The sequence below is a fragment of the Elgaria multicarinata genome, chromosome 21 (genome assembly GCF_023053635.1).
Source record: "Elgaria multicarinata webbii isolate HBS135686 ecotype San Diego chromosome 21, rElgMul1.1.pri, whole genome shotgun sequence".
NCBI classification, from domain to species: domain Eukaryota; kingdom Metazoa; phylum Chordata; class Lepidosauria; order Squamata; family Anguidae; genus Elgaria; species Elgaria multicarinata.
In genome coordinates, this window is record NC_086191.1 from 12,220,156 (window position 1) to 12,244,037 (window position 23,882).

Consider the following 23,882-nt stretch of genomic DNA (forward strand, 5'->3'; position numbering starts at 1 on the left):
ATCTAGGCTACACAATGAGAGTCTACAGGGTGTGTGTGTGTGTGTGGAAGCACCGTTCCCGTTCAGTGTACTGGGGTCGGCTGGATGAATGCTTTGCGCTCCACCTGGCTGCAGTACTTCTCGGGGAGTCCGGCGGCTCTACAGACAAGGAGAACAAGGAGAAGCCGGTCACCGGAGGGGCCGCGATTGGTTGTTGCGTCCCGGGCGCAGAAGCACAGGCCTACATCTCACGTAGGCACTAAACCTGACCCTGGGTAGCACCACTTTAAACAAGGGAAGGGGAGATTACGTGATCGAAATACCATTTAAAAAAACAAAAACAAATTCCCTGCATGTTGCCTGGTGTTGCACAATCGTTTCCTCTGATTCAATTCTCTGAGCGCTTGCATTTTTGTAGCCAGCATGCCGGCGCCCACGCCCAAGAGGGAGGAATCGAGAAGGCTCTGCGCATCCTTGAGGTTTGCAGAAGTAACAAACCAACTTTAGGGGGGAAATATATGGAGGGGGGAATCCCCTAAAACAACCTGGGAATGCAGGAAGCCGCCTTATACTGAGTCAGACCATTGGTCAATCCAACCCAGTGTTGCTGAAACTGACTGGCAGTGGCGGCTCTTCAGGGTTTCAGGCAGGTGTTTTTCCAGCCCTACCTGGAGATGTCAGGGATCGAACCCGGGACCTTCTCCATGCAAAGCAGGAGCTCTACCACTGAGCTACAGCCCCTCCACAAATAACCATGGAATGCTGAGAGCAAAAACCCGTCGAATAAAGGCAGGAGGGACGATGGAATGGAGCGGCTGGGAGAGGAGGAGGAATGGAGAGACACAGAGATATAAAAAGGGAAGACAGAACCATCTTATTTTCCGGATAGGCTCATTGTCTCAATAAGTTATTTCCTGCTCCATACCGAGAAGTTATTTTTAAGACGTAAGAGCTGCCCACAGAAATAAATTGAGAAATCCAAGATCGAAGGATTGGCTACCAGTGTATCCATTCCATCCCCAGTCTCCCTCTTGCAGGACCCCACGTGTTTCTGAAGGAGGCTCTGAGGGCCAAGCATATGGTCTATGGGAGCTAAGCAGACTACCCTCACACCTGGAAAACTGCCAATTCAAAGCCAGGATTTCTTGCCAGCACAGTGTGTTCAAAATACAGCTGTCAACACGACACACTAACCTATACTCAGTGGTTGAGTGTGGGTTCTTTCAAATCATGGGTTGTTTGTTGAATTGCGGGTTAGCGTGTTGTCTGAAAGCAGCCAGGGTGGCTTATTTTTCTTGAACAAGCTACCTTGAGAACCCATGGACAGGCCCGACGTGACCACCACCCCTTAGCGTCCAGGAGAGGATTAACCTCTTTCGTTTGATGCCTACATGGGACACAACCACAACCGGCACCTAGTGAGCCCTAGACTTTGCGCTCACCGCAACTCATCCAGCTTCTTCTGCTTGATCTCGTTGATGCGCTCGCTGCGCCGGCGCACCTCCTCCTTGAGGCGCTTGCCCTCCTCAAAGATGGCAATGCGCTCCTGGATCTGCTTCTGCTGGTGCTCCCGCACCTGGCGCCGGATCTCATCGGCGTGGGTCTGCTGAAGAGCCACACGCCGCTCGTGCTCCTTCCGCTCCTTCTCAATCTGCTCCCGTTGGATCCTGGAGTTGCGGGGAGATGTCACAAGGAGGCTGGAGTGTGTGTGTGTCTGTGTGGCTTGACATGCAGCCCTCAAGGCTGAAAAAATTGGGCACACTTCCCTTAAGGACCAAATGACCCCCAATGAGCAATTTCTAACCTCAGTAAAATTCAGGGCTCTATCTTTAAAAATAAAGAAGTTATAGGCGTTTTTTCGCCCAATACAATTCAATACAAAAAAAAGTTCAAAATGGTGTCCGGAGCTCTGGATCGAGGTGAAGCGATCCGAAGCGAACCACTTCGCTTTGATCTGGAGGGCCCTAGACCCGATCTGGATCCGAATTTAGCGGGTCCAGATCGGGTCGCTCCGCTCCGGATTCGGGGATCCGAAACAGAGCAGAGCACAGCCCTACCAGAAAGCCTTTTTATTCTCTCAGTATTTTAACAGTCTATAAATTAGTTTTAACTTTGCGGTTTTAAATTTGTATTTCTGCACTGATGCTGACTTTATCCTGGTTGTGCTTTTATATTGTATTTTGTATCATAATTTTATACAGTTTGTTATTATTATTATTATTATTATTTATTTATTTATATAGCACCATCAATGTACATGGTGCTGTACAGAGTAAAACAGTAAATAGCAAGACTTTGAATGGTTTTGATTTTTGTGAACCTCCCAGAAAGCTTCGGCTACTGGGCAGTATAAAAACGCAATAAATAAAAAAATAAAGCAACGAAGTAGATGCAGCAGATTAACAGCTGTGTGTAGATTAGTCCCAAATGATCACAGATTGACTTTGCCCATCCTAAGAAGAGCCATCCTGGACCAGACCAAGGGTCCATCTAGTCTAGCGCTCTATTCACACAGTGGCCAACTAGCTGTTGACCCTCACACCCATGTTCCCCAGCAACTGGTTTATATAGTCTTACTGCCTTAGGCTATAACAACTGCTGAGGCTGTTGCAGGGAGGGCTAACGCAGCCAGGTTAGAGGGAAGGCCGGCTGCAGTTTCATTTCATTTCTTACATTTCTATACCGCCCCATAGCTGAAGTTCTCTGGGCGGTTCACCCAAACAATTAATTCCAGGCTCTATTCAGTACAGATGGCGGGAGAACTGTAAACAGTGCAGTCAGAATAAAATTAACTGCAAAATGCTACAACCGCGTTATTATCAGTGATCAGTAAACAAGGTAATTGATAACTCCATCGCCCTGGCACTAGGATACAATAGATGTTAATTGGCTTAATTGCCAGAGATGGTGATGAGTCTTACGATAGGTATTGGACATCCTGGGAGGTGCCGGACTCGCCTTCGTAAGAGGCCTTTAAGCAGAGAGGATGGATTCTGCACCTGGGACTCGGCACAGCTGCCAAACTAACCCTACAACCCATAGTTCTTGCAGGGCCTTAAATGGGGGATTTTGGCAGCAGGATGCAAGCAACTTATACTTCCTGTGCCATTGTGGCAACCTGCAGAGAGAGTGAAAGGCTGAACTTGACTGCAATGCAGCACCTGCCCCTGACTGAGGCTGGCCAGAGGGCGGTACTGCAGGTGGACAGTTCAGCGGGGATCAGGTGACACCTGGAGCCAATCATATCTAACTTCTTGGCCTGAACTTGGCTGCGCTGCAGCGCCACCAATTGCAGCTGGCCAAAGGGTGGTACTGCAGCTGGTCAGCTCAGCAGGGATCAGGTGACACCTGGAGCCAATCATGTCTCACTTGCTTGGCTTGATCTCGGCTGCGCTGCAGCGCCACCAATTGCAGCTGGCCAAAGGGCGGTACTGCAGCTGGTCAGCTCAGCAGGGATCAGGTGACACCTGGAGCCAATCATGTCTCACTTGCTTGGCTTGATCTCGGCTGCGCTGCAGCGCCACCAATTGCAGCTGGCCAAAGGGCAGTACTGCAACTGGTCAGCTCAGCGGGGATCAGGTGACACCTGGAGCCAATCATGTCTCACTTGCTTGGCTTGATCTCGGCTGCGCTGCAGTGCCACCAATTGCAGCTGGCCAAAAGGCGGTACTGCAGCTGGTCAGCTCAGCGGGGATCAGGTGACACCTGGAGCCAATCATGTCTCACTTGCTTGGCTTGATCTCGGCTGCGCTGCAGCGCCACCAATTGCAGCTGGCCAAAGGGCGGTACTGCAGCTGGTCAGCTCAGCAGGGATCAGGTGACACCTGGAGCCAATCATGTCTCACTTGCTTGGCTTGATCTCGGCTGCGCTGCAGCGCCACCAATTGCAGCTGGCCAAAGGGTGGTACTGCAGCTGGTCAGCTCAGCAGGGATCAGGTGACACAGGGAGCCAATGAGGTCCCACCTGGCTGGCTTGATTTCAGGTGTGCTGCAGCGCCTCCCTCTGCAGCTGCCGGTACTGCAGCTTACCAAACCAACAGGATCCAAGTGACATTAAAAATGTGGTTTCCCTACAAAGTCACTAACTCTGGCAGGTCTCCTCAGTCTGAGCCAATCATTCGGCTTGTGCCATCACCTGTCAAACCACGCTTCGGCCACCAGGCCCCAACAACCCTTCTCCCCTCCCGTCAAATGCAAAAATGGCAGCCAGGACTTAAATTAAGTGTGCCAATTCAATGCCGCCATCCTTACTATGTCCCAGTGAAAGCATCCCGGTTTTTCAAGCAGCCCCAGAGGGAAGCAACTGGCCGTTGCCTTACCTGACGATCCTCTCAAATTCGGCCCGCTCCCGCTGCACCTGTATGGCCAGGCTGTGCTCCTTCTGGGCCACCTGCTCCAGCCGGCTCTGCTTCAGCATGGCCTCCGTCTGGGCCTTCTTCTGCGCGGCGTCCTTCTCCTTCCGGCGCCACTCCCGCTCGGTTGCCTCCTGGTTACGCTTGGCTCTCAGCGCGTCCTGGAGTGGCGGGAAGAGAACACACCGGGTGGATTGCAGGATCCTTTGTACGGTGCGGGATGGGGGAATGTCATCACATAGCGTAATAAAACAGGCTGCGCGTCCGTCTGTCGATCAGCACCGCTGCACCAAGACCGGGAAATCGGGACAGCTGAAACGTGGCGTGCCTACTAGAGGGATCCTAGGTTTTGCACACTGCCGGATGATTTCATTTTTAAAATACATGAATTAATGTCTCCGTGCATTGGAAGATCGCAACAACACCTTCAGCCACTAGGAGGAGACATTTTTTAGCCAGTGCGTCAACTTTGCAGTCCGTACAGTTTGAAGATAGCGGGGGTGAAAAGAAGGGTAAAAACATGCTGTAAATAAATGGATAAGCAGTAAAATAAACTGACATCAACTGCCCCCCCGGGGGAAGGACCGTCTTGGATACTGCTCCAGGGGAACCGGCTGTGTTGTTTAGTTTTGAGCATGGGTTTAGAGCAGGGCAGGAAGTAGATTGCCGGATAGTTGGGGACTTTCCTTCCCAGCGTTCCTGACCATCCTGGCAGAGCCACCTGGGAGCTGAAGTTCAAAACATTTGGAGATCCACCTTCTGCTCATCCCTGAGTTCAGAGGACTGGAGTCAACCAGGGGGATGAAGTTGATTTATAGTTACTCTAATAGGTAGATATTAGAATAGTTGTGTTGCCGGCTGAAAATGTTGTCAGGAATGAGGCTAAGCTAGATAACTAACTCATCCAGATGCACAGGGCTTGGGGGAGAAAATGTGTGTGTGTGTGTTTGTGGAGAGAGAGAGAGAGAGAGAGAGAGAGAGAGTTGCCGCGTTTTAAGAACTTGTCGCCGAATGATACCTGCTCTGCTTGATAATCCTGGGCTTTCTCTTGTAGCGCCCGGAGGCGGGCTGTCTCCATCTCCTTCTCTCGACGGATCTTCTCCTGTTCGGCCTCAAACTCAGCCTCCCGTGCCTAAACCAGACCAAAGACAATGAGCTGGCTGGTCAAAACCAAACTACTCCCAGGGACAGGACCTCCGCAGGCTGGGGTGCACGGCAATGGGATACGTAGTCACAAGCCTGGGCGTGCATATAGGGGAGAGATGAGAGGGGAAATGGGGCCGTTCCACCAGCCCTGCTGAACAGCTTGGTTTTTTCTCCCCTCTCCTCTGCCCTCCTCATCCCTTTTTCCTTGCGTGTCGTGTCCTGAAGATACATCGTAAGCCTTTGGGCTAGACGGGCTTTTTCGCCTGTCTAACAGGGTCTCTGTGGAGTGGGATAGAAGGAAACTGGGAAGGCCTGAAGATACATCGTAAGCCTTTGGGCTAGACAGGCTTTTTCACCTTCAGGATGAAATTCCGTAACTGGTGGGCTGCCCCCTAAAAGGCCCTGCCTCACGTCCCCACCAACTGAACCACTTTTGGTGGCAGGACATACAGCAGGACCTCCGGGGATGATGGACCTACAGGCAGGGCGGCTGATTCCTTCCCAAGCGGTGCCCTCAAATTTGCCCAAACCACCCAGCTATGTACCATCTTCTTCCGCTGGTACTCCAGCACCCGCATGTCAGCCATCTTCTCCTGCGCCAGCGTCTCCGCTTTACGCTTCTGGTTCTCGTCGTTGATGTGCTTGATCTCGGCCTGGATCCTCAGCCGCTCCAGCCTGCGGCGCTCCATTTCCTGAAGGAGGCTCAGGGGGACAGAGAGCGGAGCGTCACCATGAACTGTGCTTCGTGCACAAAGCGGCGGGCCCCTTTGCACTGTGTCTGAAAGGGAGCTGGGCTTTCATTTATTTTTTGTTTCAAGAGTTGAAATTCTATCCCAATCCCACTTCATGCGGCTTTGGCTGCTTTGCTTGCATCTGTAATAACGGAGGTGGCCTAAAGGCCTTTACACCCTAGGGCCAAACGCAGGCAACCGGGGGTGAAATCAGGCAACCGGGGTTCCCCAGAACGCTGCACCCTTTCCTACTGGCTCCACCCCCATTCCCCCAACCACAAATCATCAAGGGCCTTCCTGACTTTTCCATGTTTTCCCCTGTTCTAAAAATGCTGAAATGCTTCTCCTAAAGCTGTTATTGGCAGCAAGAGCTGCCAGCTACAATACGCCGGCGTGTTTGGTATTTTCAGCCCCGCCCCTAGCGCCTCTGGTCCCGCCCACCCCTGAAATGCAGCCTCTCCGAGCGTCGATCTGAAATTGAACTCGGCCCTGGGCTGAAAGTGGTCTCCCGTCCCTGGGGGTTTGGCCGACTGTGTCCGGCCTCATGGATTCTGTTATGCAGGCTTGGCTTAGGTAGGGTGACCCTATGAAAAGGAGGACCGGGCTCCTGTATCTTTAACAGTTGCATAGAAAAGGGAATTTCAGCAGGTGTCATTTGTATATATGGAGAACCTGGTGAAATTTCTTCTTCATCACAACAGTTAAAGCTGCCCTCTTTTAAATCTGGTCACTCTAGTATAGCTCCTGCAGCTTTAACTGTTGTGATGAAGAGGGCATTTCACCAGGTTCTCCATATATACAAAAGACACCTGCTGAAATTCCCTTTTCTGTGCAACTGTTAAAGATACAGGAGCCCAGTCCTCCTTTTCATAGGGTCACCCTAGGCTTAGGTTCACGTCCTCCGGCTTCAGGCCTCTGACACAGAAAGCTACTTTTCACCAGGTTGGACAATGCGCCCACCCTGGCCTAGGATGGGATGCTCTGACTGACCCAAGCATTCCAGGGTCTCCGGTGCAGAAACGCCGTCCCCATCCCTTTCACGCTGGATTTGCCAAGGACGGGGCCTGCCACATGCCAAGCAGATGCTCTCCTGTCCAACTACAGCCCTTTCCCTAAGAACACAAGAAGATCCCTGCCTTGGACCAGGACAGCCGCTTCCTCCATCTCGTCCAGAACCGCTTAGACCAGCCAACGTCCGGAGCGGTTGGACCACAAACCCCACCACCCCGAGCCGGCAGTAGAGAACCAGAGCTCTAAACCTGGGGCCTTCTGCTTGCAGATCAGGGCACCGGTGCCCATTCCCTCGCCACTGCCGCTCCTCCTTACCCTCTCATCTTCGAACTGCAGACGCTCCAGGTAGTCCAACATCTCTTGGGCCTCCTGGTCCCGTTGCTCAGCCTTCATGGCCCGCAACTCCTGGTTCTTCTCGATTTGCTCGATGATGTGGCGCCTCCCCCTGGGGAAGCAGGTGGCGGAAAGGGTCCGTGTGGAGCAACCGGGGCCCGCCCCGCGCCGGAACAGCTCGCCTCACCAACTTGCGCCGTTCCTTTTAGGGACAGGCAGGCCGCTCTGATAATGAAGGAGCCGCTCCCTTCTCCCGCCGCCCCGGAAAGAGAATCCCGTGAACAAATAATCAAAGGGAATTCTGAGAATTTGGAACTCCCGTGGTTCCGAGTTGTGAGAATTCGGAGGTTTTGCGGAAGGGCACTTTTTTTTTTATTTATAGAAATTAGGTTTGTAGTCCACATGATTTTGGAGAAAATCCGAGGAAGCCATCTCCTGGTTTCCACCCTACCCTTGGCATGAAGATGGGCATCCCAGCAGCCATTCGAAGAGGCTGTACTGATGGAGATGAAAAGGGGCGGTCCACCACCCTGGCTGGAAGACTCTTTCATTTTTTCCTCTTCCCACTCTCCCCTTTTTCCTCGTGTGCCGTGCTTTTTAAGACCGTAACCCTGCGGGGCAAGGGACTGCTTTGTTTAACGGGATTGTTTGCAAGTTATACCAAAAGCCTTTTTGGTAGGAGAGCGGGATAAACAAAGAAACAATCTTTCAAATAAATAATAAGTAAGTGAAAAATAATTAGAAGAATTCTTCACCAAAGGCATGATGGACCTCAAGGGTCCGTCGAGTCCAGCATTCTGTCTCCATCAGAAGCTCACAAGCATGGCAGGAAGATCAAGGCCTTCCCCGTTGTCTGCCCCCAGCAGCTGAAGTTTGGAGATTGACTACTCTTAAACTTGGAGGATCTATTTAGCTGTCATGGCTAAAAGAAGTTGACAGACAGGCTCCTCCGTGGAGTGTGTCTAATTCCTTAAGGACACAAATCTATGCATGTTTAGTCGTACAACTCCCACCATTCCTCGGTCAGCTGAGAAATGCTGGGAATTGTAGGATTTTTTTCCTGCCTCGACATGCGTAGGGTTGCATCCTTATCAGACTGCTTTTAAGATAGAGAGGAACAAATCATATCACTTCGCCATTTACAGAGCTCTTCAAAGCACTTCACGTCGCACATTATCTAGCTGTAAGCGTTTACCAGCCCTATAAAAGTAGATCAGTGTTATTATCTTCCCATATTGCACTGAGATTACTGAGTGAGGTCATGTCAGAGCCAAGATTCGAACGAGGAACCTCCCGACTCTCCGTTCACGCTCTTCGGCGGCTTGGAATGGGCATCGCTTCCTCGTGGTGGACACGTGCCTTTCTTTTGTCCCGCTGGTCAAAGAGGTTGGCAGGTTTTTGAGAAATGGTTCAAAGACCTGCAAGGCTTTGCCTTGTCAGGGGTAAAAACAGGACGTGCCTACACACCAGAAGCGGCGCTAGACGTGTGTGCTCAGCGGGGTGGGCAGCTAGCTATCCCCTGTCTGCAACTTTAACCTTGCCCCAAGCCCTGCAGAAGACATGGGTGAGGTCTCACCAGAACAACTCCTGTTTCCTCTTCTGTTCGAGCTCATCTTGCATCTTGTTGGCTTTCTGCCGCTCCACCTCCATCATCCGGGCCAGCCGCATCTCCTCCTCCTCGAGCTCTTTCTCAATCTGCTTTTTCTCCAGGATCTGAGCGTCACGGATAGCGTGGCATTTGGCTTCCAGCATGATCTGCAAAGAGCAGAGGGGTGTCATGAGCCCCGGGCCCTCAGACTTTTCAGGGTACAGGAGATGACTCTGACATAAATGAGAATCAGAGGACAGGCAATCCAATGTCCAGCCCACCACCCCATCCAGAAGACACGTCCTTGTCATCATCCTCTGAACTTCTGGCAAAACCTGCATCTTCCCAGCCTCGCAGAAGTCTGGTACTACAAAATCAGGTGAGGGGTGTTTAAGAGGCCAGCCAGCAACTTCAGAAGGGATGGAGCTGATCTTGCTATAGATTATGGCTGCCTGCGTAAGGCTTCTGTTGGCTTCTGCTTGCTGCTGAGACAACACCTTCCTATAGTTCTTCTAGGGGAGAACTCCATCCATGGTCCTGTTTCAGCTGTGCCTTACACATGAGGTCTTCTGCGTTTATTCACCTTGCTGTACTTATCATAACTGAGTTCTGCTTCCCTGACACATCACCGCCCCCACCCCCTAGACTTGACAGTTTCGCCAAGACCAGATCCTCCTTGCTCACACCTGACCCTGCCAGATGCCACTGGCTTCCCCCAAGAGTCTTAGACAACCACAGAATGAGACAAGGGGAGCTAAAATGCACGTGGGGCCTCATCTGGAGCTAGGGTTTGGTCCCAAAGTCTGTTTCCAAAGCCTAAAGCTTCTGCCCCAGAATGTACAAAAGCAGGTAGTTAAACCTACTCCTAGAAAGGATGGATTCTGGGACCTCTTAATGATTAATTCAGAAGCAAGAATTTTAAATCTTGACCCAACCCAGAGAGATATGTCACACGAGAGTAGGTCCGTTGAAATCAATGGGATGTGGGTTTGCCATAACGAAAACCCTGCTCACTCACCTGCATGGGATTCCCAGTCGCCTATAGCAACCAGGTGGTTTGTTAAATACAAGGCTGCCAGAAGAGCTCCATTGCTCCCTGCCTCCACCCACCTCGCCGAGCGATTTGATCTCATCTTCCTGTTCTATACGTAGGTTGGCGGCCCGCTCCAACAGGTACTGCGCCCGTTCCTTTGCCTCCTGTTCCAGGTCATTGAGTTTCTCATTTTTCTTCCGCAAGATCTCCTTCAGTTTCATAGATTTCTTTCGCTCGTTCACCGCGGCCTGGGGTGGAGAGACAAGCCGGTCAGGCGTAATTCCCTCGTTCCGGAGCCATAACAGGGAAAGGAAAACCATTTGATTTGATTTTGAAGATTCATATGCTGCTTCCTTAGGTGGCTTACAAATGAATCATTTGAAAAACAAAAAATCCCAGAGTATATTCAATAAATACAACAACAACACACACATACACACACACAAAAGACAGCAGAAACAGCACAACGCACGACACAGTGACGTTGAGAACTTTAAAAAGCCGGGGAAGATAAAAAAAACTCACACCTATATTCACCTGGCAGCCAAACAACATTATTATTATATAATATCCAATATTTATATACCACTCTCCATTCAAAATTTCAGAGTGGTGTACAAGATAAAATAAAAACACATTAAAATAGATTTTTTTAAAAAGCAAAATGCAACGTTGGTCATCAAGGGAAGGCTTCCTGGAATAATGATGTTTTCAGGAGGCGCCGAAAGGAATACAAAGTTGGTGCCTGCCTGACCTCCAGAGGCAGGGAATTCCATAGGAGGGGGGCCACCACACTGAAGGCTCTTCCCCTGATGGACTCCATTAGAGCACGTGCCAGGCAGGCATCCCTGGGGAGAGTATTTTGGAAACAGGATCTTCCACCATTAAGGCTTTCTCTCCTATAGCCACACAACTAAGACTATCTCAGAGGGACTGTGTCAGGGAAGGTGAACAAGCACCAGAACTGGACAGTTTCATCAGGTTGAGACATACAGGCTCGGAAACATCCACTCACCTAGTCACCTCTGGCGAGTTAAGGGCTTCTTCCAGGTGACCAGGCAGAGGCTTAAACAAATAGCTCTTCCTTTACGCTACAAATCTGCTTTGGCTGATATGCTGACTACTAGGAGGCCACTCACATCCATGCACCAGTGACTTCCAGATTAGACTACTGTAACATGCTTTATGTGCAGCCACCCCTGAAGGCTGTTCAGAAACCAGCGCAAAACGCTGTTGCATGCAACTGGCGACTGCCTGGCACAAATGCATTGCGGAGGCAGATGTGTTTGAATTTTGTGGGCTGGAAGCGGAAGCCAGAATTTAATTTTTCTTTTGTAGTTGGGTTGATTGGATTTGCTCGCTGGTTGAATAGTTTTCACGCCTCTTATTTTGTCATGTTATTAACATATCGTATTTGTTTGCTTTTTTTTTTATCGTGTCCTGTATACGCCACCCTGGAGTCCCTTGTACATGAAGGGCGATTAATAAATAGAACCGGGGTGTACCGTCCTGAGCTCCTTGAAAGACCAGTGGGATATAAATGCAGTAAACGAATAGGAAACTCTGCAATGAACAAGGCGAGAACACACATACTATGACAGCTTCTCTCTCCGCCCTGAGGGTCGCTTGCTGAGATTCACGCTCCTCCTTCGTCAGGACCCGAGATGCATCCTTGATACGTGCAAAATCCTGAGGGCTAATGATCAGGGATTCTCCTGACGGGTCCTCTGTGGGAACGCTAGATAAGACAAAGAGGGCGGGGGAGAAAGAAACAGGATCGATCTCATGACTCCCAAATTGAGAGGTCAGTTTATTTAATTACAGCATTTTACTCACCCTCTTCAGCCCCCAAAAGGCTACCTGAAGCGGCTTACAAAGACAAATAATGAATTAGTCCCTGCTCTTACAATCTAAAAGACGCGACACGAAAGGAAAAGGGTCGGGGAGGGAGGAGGAAAGGGGCACGAAGAAAGCAAAAAAGCAGGCACCGATTTTTAGTGGCAAAGTTCTTACAGGTGTTCTTTCTAGCAAGGAAAGGTGAAGAAGGCCCCTGCGGCTGTTGCTTCGCTGGCCGATGGATGGGGCCAGGTGGGTCTCCCCTTCGCCGTGTTCTTCCTGGGAGGCAGGGGGTGTAACTTCCTGGTGGCCCCGTGGTTCTCTGGCCGATGGGTGAGGGCAGGGTTAGAATGGGACTTGCACAGAAGAAGTGCAGGATGGGGTACCGGGTAAAGAGCCAAACTAGATGCGATGAGGTTTGACACAGTGAGGTTGATTTTGGTATAGCAGCTGGCCTGGAAAGGGGGGGTGGGGGACACGGTTGACCCTCAGGGAGCGGGGACATGGCAAGGTGAAGGGGAGCTGCTTGCCCATTGCAAAGAAGAGATGCCAAAGTCACAATGTTTATTAGTTAGGCTCATCTTTGGGATCTCATCAAACAGGGATGCCGTCCCACACATATGAGAGGTTGAGAAACTGCAGTGGGCGAACGGCTGCCGTGGAGGATGTGACCAGTCACATGACGGCTGTCGTGGGGGGCCTGGCTGGTCAAGAGGTTATTATTATTATTATTTATTTATATAGCACCATCAGTGTACATGGTGCTGTACAGAGTAAAACAGTAAATAGCAAGGCCCTGCCGCATAGGCTTACAATCTAATAAAATCATAGTAAAACAATAAGGAGGGGAAGAGAATGCAAACAGGCACAGGGTAGGGTAAGCAGGCACAGGGTAGGGTAAAACTAACAGTATAAAGTCCGCACAACATCAAGTTTTAAAAGCTTTAGGAAAAAGAAAAGTTTTTAGTTGAGCTTTAAAAGCTGCGATTGAACTTGTAGTTCTCAAATGTTCTGGAAGAGCGTTCCAGGCGTAAGGGGCAGCAGAAGAAAATGGACGGAGCCAAGCAAGGGAAGTAGAGGCCCTTGGGCAGGCAAGAAGCTTGGCATCAGAGGAGCGAAGAGCACGAGCGGGGCAATAGTGTGAGATGAGAGAGGAGAGATAGGAAGGAGCTAGACCGTGAAAAGCTTTGAAGGTTAACAGGAGAAGTTTATATTGGATTCTGAAGTGAATTGGAAGCCAATGAAGAAGTGAATTGGAAGCCAATGAAGAGGTGTGTGCGTGTGTGTGTGTGTGTGTGTGTGGAGAAGGGGGCACACACACCAAGATGGCACCTTGCTAAAGGCACTCTTTAACTGCATTAATAATTATAATGGTCTTTTTCAAATTGCCTCCCAAACTGAGCTACCCACCCCGGATACTGGCCAGGGACGAACAAAGCAGGACATGGTGCAACAGCACACACACACACCCCCATGTTCCCCAGCAACTGGTGCTTACACAAGGTCCCGGATCAGGTCCCTAGTGATGAGGCGGATCGTCTCCGGCTTGTGGCCCCAGCCGAGGGGTTTCCCCGCCGCCGATGCGACATCTTGAAGGATCACGATGGGGCTGCCGGAGCGAGACAGGTGCACTTTCTGCGAGAAAGGGCAGAGGTCAGAAACGCTCAGAACGGGCTATAAGGCCCGAAGTTAGGGCTACCGCTCGCCGGCCTCTCCCTGCGGGGATCTTCTGCCGCCGGGTACTCACCTTGGCGATCCCGAAGAGGCTTTCGTCCACTTCCGAGTTGGCGGCCCTGGTTCTGTAGCGGGCGTGAGAGTGGGAGCGGGAGCGGGTGGAGGAGGTGTTAGAGGCGGCGCCCAGGGAGCACACACTGCCCGGCTGCAAGGGAGAATCCGATTAAGGGGGCATCGAAGGCTCTTTAATCCCCCGCTCCCCAATATTCCCTGGCAACGAGCAATATTCCCTGGCAACCAGGATGATCAGGGGCCTGGAAACAAAGGCCTATGAGGAGAGACTGAAACAACTGGGCATGTTTAGCCTGGAGAAGAGAAGATGGAGGGGAGACATGAGAGCACTCTTCAAATACTTAAAAGGTTGTCACACAGAAGAGGGCCAGGATCTCTTCTCGATCCTCCCAGAGTGCAGGACATGGAATAACGGGCTTAAGTGACAGGAAGCCAGATTCCGGCTGGACATCAGGAAAAACTTCCTGACTGTTAGAGCAGTATGACAATGGAACCAGTGACCTAGGGAGGTTGTGGGCTCTCCCACACTAGAGGCCTTCAAGAGGCAGCTGGACAACCCTCTGTCAGGGATGCTTTAGGGTGGATTCCTGCACTGAGCAGGGGGTTGGACTCGATGGCCTTATAGGCCCCTTCCAGCTCTGCTATTCTATGATTCTATGATTAACCCAGGACTTGTCTGACTTCATCTATATTCAGGGGCTCCTTAAGCCCCAGAACCTGCTTCCAAGTGTTGGGAGCTTAGCAATGGAAACAGCTATATTTATCACTCTGCATTGTTTAATAATAATATTAATAATAATTAATTAATGTATCTGTTACCCGCCTCTCCCTCTGGATCGAGGCGGGGTACAACACAAATGCAAACACCATAAAATAATATAACTAATTAAAACATTTAAAACTAATACATTATTAAAAGCAGCACATTATTAAAAGGCATCTTAAAATTCAACTGGGTAGGCCTGCCGGAAGAGATCAGTCTTTATGGCTCTCTTAAATTATTGTTATTTATTTTTATACTATTTTATTATTATTAATTTATTATTTATTTATTTTTTTAAAAAATATTTTATTTCTATACCGCCCAATAGTTGAGGCTTTCTGGGCCAGTTCTCAGCAATTGATTAAATAATAATAATATCAATAATAATAATAATTCACAAAATGGTTTACACAAAAATGCAAAACTACAACATTCTAACACAACGTGATAATAAAACATAATCCAAAATATTTTAAGGTACAAAAATTAAAACAATGTAAAGAGCTAAAAAGGGCTGTTGTTATTTGTTATTTAATTTTTGTTTATTGTTTAATTAGCATTTAGTTGTCATGGATTGAATGACTTAGTTCTTCATATTTGGTTATTTTCAATTTATTAACAATATTTACATTTATGATGATGATTGGGATTTATATAACAAAAGCTCTCCGGCTGGCCAGCGATGACAATTAAGAACTTTAAAATGCAGTAAGAGCAAGAATGTTTTCATTGCTGCTGCAATATTTGGTGCATTTAGCAATCTGATGTGAATCCAGCCATGTAAACAACAGTGCCTCTGAGCAAGGGCAGAGTGCCTCTGAGCATGGGCAGAGTGCCCTTGGCCTCCCCTTCGTCCTCCCCCTGTAGAATGGCCATATACAAATAGGGTTGGGGGCTTAAGGGATCCCAGGGTAGAGCTTGAGCCCCGGGACCTTTTTTTGGGGGGGGAATTAAGCCCCCCTCGAGTCTCACCATTTCCGACGCTGCTGCCGGTTCTGAGAAGCCCCGCCCCTTGTTTACGCGTCGCCATGGCAACACCAGAACCTCCCACCTGTACGTCTCACCTAGGCAACGGGGACGTGAAGAGGCGGGACCTTCCCTGGGAGGCCGGAAGTGACGTCACGCTCTCCCTTTATTTTCGTTTCTTTTTAGAATTTTTAGACTGTTTTCTGCTCCCGAACGGATTTGTGTATTTATAACTTATTTATTTACGTGTTTTCGACAAACACCGCTTAGCAACACTTCCGGTCTTCCATAGACTTGCTTTTCCCATAGAGATAAAACAGTAGAGACGTGCAACTCAATGTCAGGATGATCAACTTCCAGGTTTTCCACGGAAGTTATTCTAGCATTTGAAACCCTAAATACATCTTTCCATACACGAAATAACAAGAACTGTATTGGAAATCTGGATTTCTACATTGCTATTTATGGGCAGCTATTATTAGCCCCTCCAGATAAAGGAAAATGCGTTATTAAAACTGGAAGTTTAGACAATGTGCTAATAATAATTATTAATTAGGCTAATGGTTAGTTGTGCTGATGATTAGTAATTATGCTGACGCTTAATGATGCTAATAATGCTAATGACTCCAAAGAACACTTGAAAGCATTCTACAAATCATAGAATAGTAGAGTTGGAAGGGGCCCACAAGGCCATCAAGTCCAACCCCCTGCTCAGTGCAGGAATCCACCCTAAAGCATGTCCAGCTGCCTCTTGAAGGCCTCTAGTGTGGGAGAGCCCACAACTTCACCAGGCAACTGATTCCATTGTCATACTGCTCTAACAGTCAGGAAGTTTTTCCTGATGTCCAGCCGGAATCTGGCTTCCTGTCACTTGAGCCCGTTATTCCGTGTCCTGCACTCTGGGAGGATCGAGAAGAGATCCTGGCCTTCCTCTGTGTGACAACCTTTCAAGTATTTGAAGAGTGCTCTCATGTGAAGAAATATTACTGTTCTCTTCTTAACATGCTGGAGACATCCATTTTGTGTGTGTGGCCACGAGGTGGCGCATAGACCATTGCTCTGCACTAATTTCTTTGCAGAAAGCAGACCTCCTGCTTATTTTTTAAAAAGTGATGGAATAGCGAAGGCACACTCCTGACAACCTTGTGCCTTCCAGATGCGTTGGACTTGGGTGGCGGTGGCGGCATAGCTCAGGGGTAGATCATCTGCTTTCCACGCAGAACGTCCAGGATTCGTTCTCCAGCATCTGCAAGTAGGGCTGGGAAAACTCCTGCCCGAAACCTTGGAGAACCACCACTCCTGCCAGTCTGTGTTGGCAATACTGGGCTTAGATGGACCCAGGGTCTGATTCGGTATAAAGCAGTTTGCTATGTTCCTAAGGTTGTTCTGGAGTGTTGCTGCTTTTAATTGAAGGACATTCCACCAGCCAGTTTCCACCATGTACACCAGGGCTGTTGAACCATGGAGAAGGCCCTGCTAATCTTTTCCTCTGCGTGTCCAATGCTAGGGAAGCTGGAATGCATGAAACAGCTGGATAGGGCCCAACTGGGCAGCTGTTGGAGGGGGCACTCTTGACATCCATCCCTGACTGAAGGCGTTCAGGCCCTTTGCCGGAGTAGCGTTGAGTTCCAGGAATACAGCTGGTCGATGTTTCTGAGAAGCTGTCATATGTGTGTGTGTGTCGCAGGGGAGATACCAAAGCAGTAGCTATGTTTTTCAGGGTGATCTCTGCTCATTTATAGATGTTGTGTACATGTTTGTGGGAACACACTTCCCGTTTGGGAAACGGCTGTGACGCGCACAAAGCGGTGTTTATCACCACCTCCCCTTTCCTCCCCCGTAAGAGGACAGAAACGGACACCGTTCGTCCCTTCAAAGAGAGGACTGCCCCCTTTTAGCCCATGAAATAAGAAGACCGTCTTCATAACAGAGGACATGTGGACAATAGCCACCTTACTTACCTTGGAAGAGCCAGAAAACAGAATTCTTCCATGATTTCACAGGTGACGCTGTGCAAAAGTTTGATGGGGAAGCAGCGACGAGGCCAACCATGAGTAGTGGTAGAATGGTAAATCTTGAAGTGGAGGCCTGCATCCTGAGTGTCGCTGCAGAGGAGAGTCCAAAAATCCAGGCTGCTGTCTTGATCCCTATCAACAAACCACTTCTAGCAGTTTCATCTCCACCAGAAGCAGGACTTTGAGAAAGCTCTTGGGTCTTAATTACCCAAGCCGCCGTTACAACAGGGAACAATATCTGGTTATTGGGAAAATCCAAACCAGACTTCTCATCTTCACTAGGAGAAGCTCTGCTGTCAAGCGAATGGGTCTGAATGGCCCATTCATCATCATCTTTATTTGCAGTCAATTGACCAGAAAGAGAAAAATACAAATTGTTTCAACAGGGAAATCTATACATTAAATTAATTACAGAAAACATACCATTAAAACATATATGGAAATAATACATAGGGATCAAGCGTGGAAGGGAGCAAAATCAAAAGAATTATTTATTTTATTTTATTTATTTCACTTATATACCGCTCCCATAGCTGGGGCTCTCTGGGCGGTTGACAGAAATTCTAAAATTAAGATAAAAACGAGTATATAAAAGAAGGATACATAAATTAACATTAGGTCTTGCAAAAGAGCAGGACATGCGTAATGTTCTCTACTTCAGTTTTATTGCAAGGGCAGTATCTTTGACATAAAGGGATTTTTTTATATCTACCTTCCATCAACTTGGAAGGGAGGGGAATGGCCCATTCAAGACCAAGAAACCCTTAAATATTTTGCGGTACAACAGGGAGCAATGCATTGTTACTGGGAAAATCCATTTCTTCTGCTGAGCTTAAAGCAATCAAAGGGAGACAGATGATATCACGGTCCCTGCTAATAAAAAAGTCCCAGGACAGCGTCTCTGTGGGCCCTGTGTCCACTACACCAGTGATGTTCAGCCCTGAACATTTTCAGACCTTGCGAGCCTTGGGAACGTGTGATGACGACCATGAATCACAAGAGTAATCTCTGTGTAGTGGCTGGATTTAACATTTTCTTCTTTTCCCGCTAGGGTGTTTTTGGGGGAGTGGGAGAAGGAGAAGAGAATCAACAAAAGAGTGTGAAATGCTCAATAAAATATTTTGAAAACCAGGACTCCAGAGCGGCCCATGTCGGAAATTCGGGTCGTTTTTGGAGCATCTCTCAAAGCCAAACCGGGAAAAATGCAGCGCTTTGAGTTCTCGATTAGAAACGCCGGACCAGCTGGAAGCAGGCTCAGAAAGATTAAAAGAAAAAGTGGTTTGTTTGTTTCTGAAAGCACTCTCTTACCACCTGGACTGAGAGTTCGACGGGGTTGTTCAAATATCCAAAAATAAACCAGTAAAGAGAGAGGGGGGGGGAATTATGTGCACCTTGGCTCGTTCTTGCTATGTGCATGGCACAGTTCCCGGCTAGCTGGGAGAACGGGTGAGGCCTAATCCACCACAAAACAGGGGTGCATGAACATGCATACACACACATGTCCCGCTACTAACATTGCTTCTGGGAGTTCAGTTACACCATTTCTGCCACAGCCCCCAAGGTCAGGCCTCTCTATTGTGAAGCCACGGAGCGGCAAGGAACGATTGCACAGGCCACGTCCGGCACGAAACCCGGCTGAGAGATTATGAAACCATAGCAGCCCAGGCTGGGACAGCTGCCTGCTGCATTCCTAGCGGTTTCTCACAGCGGCCGTTTCCCAGGGGCTGCCGTAGGCATCCGCGGCAGATCCCAGCTCCCCAAAAGATGCTGTTTCGCCCTTATGCACCGGGAAACCCCAGAGACCTCCGGGGAAACCGGGGGTCTCAGGGAGAAAACCGAACAAAAATCAAGTCATGCAGGGGTTTCTTGGGGAAGGGGGTCAATCGGAAACCTCGAACCTGTTTTTAGTACCAATGAAAAGTTTTGAAACGTGTGAGTGTGTTAAGAGAGAGACAAGAGCCCCATAGATCATGTGCAGAGTGTCTTCCACTATCAATAATCACAGCTATTGGTGTTAAGGGATGCACTCCTGCCTCCGAAAGGGTTAACTATTAAGCAAGTGACTCTCCTTTAGGAATTGAACTGCAGAGGGTGGGTTAATTCATTTTCTCTCTTCTTACACAGACAGATATACAATGGAGGCCATAAACAAGAAGGGGGAAAAGCAACTTATGTCAGCAACAGATTTCACCTAATCTCGTTGCCCAGAGAGGCTTTGCAGCTGCTTGGACGACAAGCCAAGTCCAGTTCATAACACACTTGGGTGGTTGGAAGCCCAGGCTCATATCTGCTTCCTCGGCTGAGCAGCGTGGATTTGGTGTTGATGATCCAGTGGGTTTTGGTGGGTCAAGAGGCCATAAATGCAGGCAGTGGCTCAATCAGGAGATTGAGCAACTAAACAGCCTTTAGTTGCTCAACCGGAAGTAGAGCAAGACAGATTTTTGCAAAGCGATCTACTTAGAATCATAGATTAGTAGAGTTGGAAGGGGCCTATAAGGCCGTTGAGTCCAACCCCCTGCTCAATGCAGGAATCCACGCTAAAGCATCCCTGACCGATGGTTGGACACCGGGGAACCTCCTTCCTTTCAAAGTCAATGGGCCCCATCTTGCCTTGACCTTTGGAACTCCCTGCCACTCGAGGAAAGGGCAAATGTGAAACTGCATCACAGCAAAGGGTGGGAAAGCATTTGAAAAGTTTCAGCTTTTATATAGGGCTGGGGCAAGTGATAAAAACAAGGAAATGAGTCACCAAAAGAAAAGTCAATAAGGGACACATATTTGCATCAGGTAATTTGGAAGTAGAGATGCTAATTTAGAAAGAATGACTGTTAAGTTCCATAGAAATACAGTCCATCACACTATCTTGGGGGAAGACAATGACCAGATGAACTGTGTGCCTGCCTTTTTAGTCTGTTGTTCAGGTGCTAACTTTGGATGGTCAACACTACTTATGGATCTTTACTCTTCAACCGGAGAGCCAGTGTGGTGCAGTGGTTAGAGTGCTGGACTGGGAGTCCGGAGATCTGGGTTTGAGTCCCCACTCGGCCATGGAAGCTCACCGGGTGACTTTGGGCCAGTCACTGACTCTCAGCCCAGCCTACCTCACAGGGTTGTTGTTGTGAGGACAGAAACAGAGAGGAGGATTATGTACGGCGCCTTGAGTTCCTTGGAGGAAAAAAGGTGGGATATAAATGCAATAAATAAATAAATAGAGCTGGACAGCCCTTCAGGTAGAAGTTTTGGAGGGCCCTTGGACAAGACACCCTCAATGCTCCCCTTCCTCCTCTGTTTCCTCATCGTGGCTCCCCCTTGCTTGCTTGGCAGGCAGAGAGCCAGGGAGCATGGAGGACGTGGCGTCTCCTGGGCCTGCTTTGCACCACCACCATTATTTGGCCCAGGCGAACAAGCAGGTTGCCATGGCGAAGAGGAGGAGCAACTCCAGGGGGCTCCTGCCCATGGGCCCCCGCTGGGCCTGACCATGCCGACCCCGGCCCCTTCAAATAGCAAGCAATCCTCTGGAGACCTTCAAATAGCGCCCCTGTCCTCCGTAGAAGAGTCCCCCTGCTGCTGGGGGGTTCCTCCTAACAAATCCAGCCTGATCCTGAACTTGGTTAGAAGATACAGAAGGATGGGGTGGTGTGGTGGTGGGGAAAGGTCAGATTATTTGAACTCCTCTTCGGCACTTTTCAAAAGGCTTTTACCAGCGTGTTTCTCCGGCTCCCATTCCATCTTGTGTTTGTCACCAGTGAGCGGACACGTTCGCCAGCATGTCCGATTCCCCGCTCTCTTTTCCAGAGCAGCCCGCTCTCTCCCCGTTGTGATTTTCCACTATGTGAATGGCGGGAAGTGACTCATCCGTTCGGGAGTTAGTGCTGCCTCCCCTGCCAATCCTTGGTGCGACGCGGCCACCCGGGCGCCAGGCCAGGGCCTCGCGCCTGGGTCCTTCCTCAGCTCAAGCGTTGCTTCCTTGCAGCGGGTGATGAATTCATGAGAGCGGAGTTCAAGCAACGTCCTCTGGCGGGGTAGCCTGGCCCTTCTCATGCCACAGGTGGGATCAGGTGAAGAAATGCACCCTCCGCACATGCTCAGAGGCACTGCTTGGCTTCGTGGGGCTCGGCGACGTCTTCCACTGTATTGCCACTGGCCTGGACTGTGGCTTAACAGCAGAGAATGCCAAAGGTTCGATTTCTGGCATCTCCAGTTGAAGGGGACTTGGAAAGTTTGTTTTTCCCGCCCTTCCCAAAACTATGGAAAACTGCTTCCAGTCCATGTACGCTCCAGATGTTGTTGGACTCCAATGCTAAAAAGCAGGGCTTTACATTCCTTGCCACGGAGGAGCTGCAGCTCAGAAGACTTCCCTCACGTGCAGAAGGTTCCCGTGATCTCCAGGTAAGGCGAGGAAAGCATCCTGCCTAAAACCCCGGAGAGCCGCTGCTGCCAGTCCGTGTCGACAACACTGGGCTAGACTCCGTATAAGGCAGATTATGTTCGTATCTGAATCGGCGATTTATTCAGAACAATGAGGACCGGAATCTTACTTTATTTTTAAGGGGGAAGGTCCATAGCTCAGGGCAGTGGAGGCTGGTGGTCCCTATTTCACTGGGGTTGTGAATCCATGCAGGGTTTCATTCAGAACCAGCCGAATCTCCAAAGGAGCTCTCCAAAGTGCTGAACCTATTTTGGGGATGAGGTTCAGCGCCTTGGACAGCTCCTTCAGCATTCTGGATGAAACTCAAGAGTGGATTCTGCAGCCCCGCTGCATCGCGATGACCACCCTCCGCTGGTTCGGTTACACGGGCTCTTTGAAACATACGGAAGCCTTCCGCAGCGGCGGAGGGGGTCCGCCCCACATTTAAACAGAGGAGGCCTTAATCCGGGTGCCAACGCAGCGGCCCGCCTTGGCTCATGGACTCGCCATGCGAAGAGCAAATACAGACACACCCTTTGAGGACACAGACACACGCCCCTAAATGCGGAAGTCGCACACTTGAGTCAGCCAAGCGTAACCCTTGCACACCGCCAACATCCTGTACAGCATGGCTGAGCAGGAGCCATGCCTCCCAAACGCAAGGCATCCCTCTCTGTGGTTCGGCTTAGCAGCTGGTTTTCAGAAGGCTGTAAGGCCAAATCACGTGAGGTCCTGGTTCCTCTCTATTCAGCCCTGGTCAGGCCTCATCTAGAGTATTGCGTCCAGTTCTGGGTACCACGCTTCAAGAAGGACGCAGACAAGCTGGAGCGTGTTTAGAGGAGGGCAACCAGGATGATCAGAGGTCTGGAAACAAAGCCCTATGAAGAGAGACTGAAAGAACTGGGCATGTTTAGCCTGGAGAAGAGAAGATTGAGAGGAGACATGATAGCACTCTTCAGATACTTGAAAGGTTGTCACACAGAGGAGGGCCAGGATCTCTTCTCGATCCTCCCAGAGTGCAGGACACGGAATAACAGGCTGAAGTTACAGGAATCCAGATTCCGGCTGGACATCAGGAAAAAGTTCCTGTTAGAGCAGTACGACAATGGAACCAGTGACCTAGGGAGGTGGTGGGCTCTCCCACACTAGAGGCCTTCAAGAGGCAGCTGGACAACCATCTGTCAGGGATGCTTTAGGGTGGATTCCTGCATTAAGCAGGGGGTTGGACTCGATGGCCTTATAGGCCCCTTCCAACTTGACTATTCTATGATTCTATGATGAGGCACTGAACTCTGAACAGCTAAGGGGGCCCATCACAAAAAGGTAGGGCAGAGTGAGACACCTTCTAATTCTCATGCCCAGGTGGCACGTGCTGTTCATTATGTCACCAAAGTAGCACCGCCTGCAAAAAAAGAGGAGGTATCAGCAGATCTGTGCGATCACTGAAGTATGCAGAAGTACAAAAACATATAGAGTGAAGAAAAGCATTAACAGGATATAGCACAAAGCCCATCTGTTGGGTTGGCTGCGGTTTTATACTTTTATCATTGTTTTTTCATTGTGTTTCAAGCAAGTTTGTTCTACTATAGTTTTAATCACGTTTGTATTTTAAATGTTGCCTTTCGTCGTCGACTGCTGTTAGCTGGCTGGAGTAGCATTTCTTGGTAGGAAGGCGATGCAGAAGATCAACGAAGCGAATAAATAAATAAATAAAAACAGCCCAATGAGTGCTGAGCGTGCTCAGCGATCACCAAATGCCAACCAGCACTTCGGGCGGGAGAGAAATGGAAAACTGGAGTAGAGGGTAAAATTGGGATGGAGCGTCACAGAGGAAGGCACGGCCGAGCGAGATGTTGCAACGTTTGGAATGCTGCAACATTTGGTGGCAGGTTGAGTTCCTAATTTAAACCTAATTCTAGGGTACCTTGTTGTAAATATCAGTAAATAGCTGGTAAGTTTCATAGAACCATAGAAA

General features: G+C 49.4%; 2 protein-coding genes across 2 annotated transcripts in view; one reads left to right on the plus strand and one right to left on the minus strand.

Moving 5' to 3' along the window:
* LOC134412273 (NACHT, LRR and PYD domains-containing protein 12-like) overlaps positions 1-23,882 on the plus strand; it is a 240,982-nt gene that overhangs the window by 108,047 nt on the left and 109,053 nt on the right. The window lies entirely within an intron of this gene.
* On the minus strand, positions 13-21,228 carry CFAP45 (cilia and flagella associated protein 45). Its single transcript, XM_063146283.1, has 13 exons — positions 21,201-21,228; positions 19,205-19,302; positions 13,757-13,888; positions 13,508-13,644; positions 11,767-11,911; positions 10,251-10,421; positions 9,129-9,307; positions 7,535-7,664; positions 6,023-6,169; positions 5,350-5,463; positions 4,299-4,492; positions 1,422-1,646; positions 13-138 (listed from the first exon to the last, which is right to left on the minus strand). The coding sequence occupies exons 1-13, from the start codon at positions 21,226-21,228 to the stop codon at positions 63-65; spliced, it is 1,776 nt and encodes a 591-aa protein (XP_063002353.1). The 3' UTR covers positions 13-62.

Bases quoted from the DNA above. Each gene is read 5' to 3' on its own strand.
- CFAP45 (XM_063146283.1), bottom strand. From the start codon at position 21,228: ATGGAATGGGAGCCGGAGAAACACGCTG. The intron at 13,889-19,204 runs GTGAGAAACCGC...TCTCCCTTGCAG, and splicing joins GCCCCTGGGAAACGGCCGCT to CCGGGCAGTGTGTGCTCCCT. The intron at 6,170-7,534 runs GTAAGGAGGAGC...AGCCTCCTTCAG, and splicing joins TGCAGTTCGAAGATGAGAGG to GAAATGGAGCGCCGCAGGCT.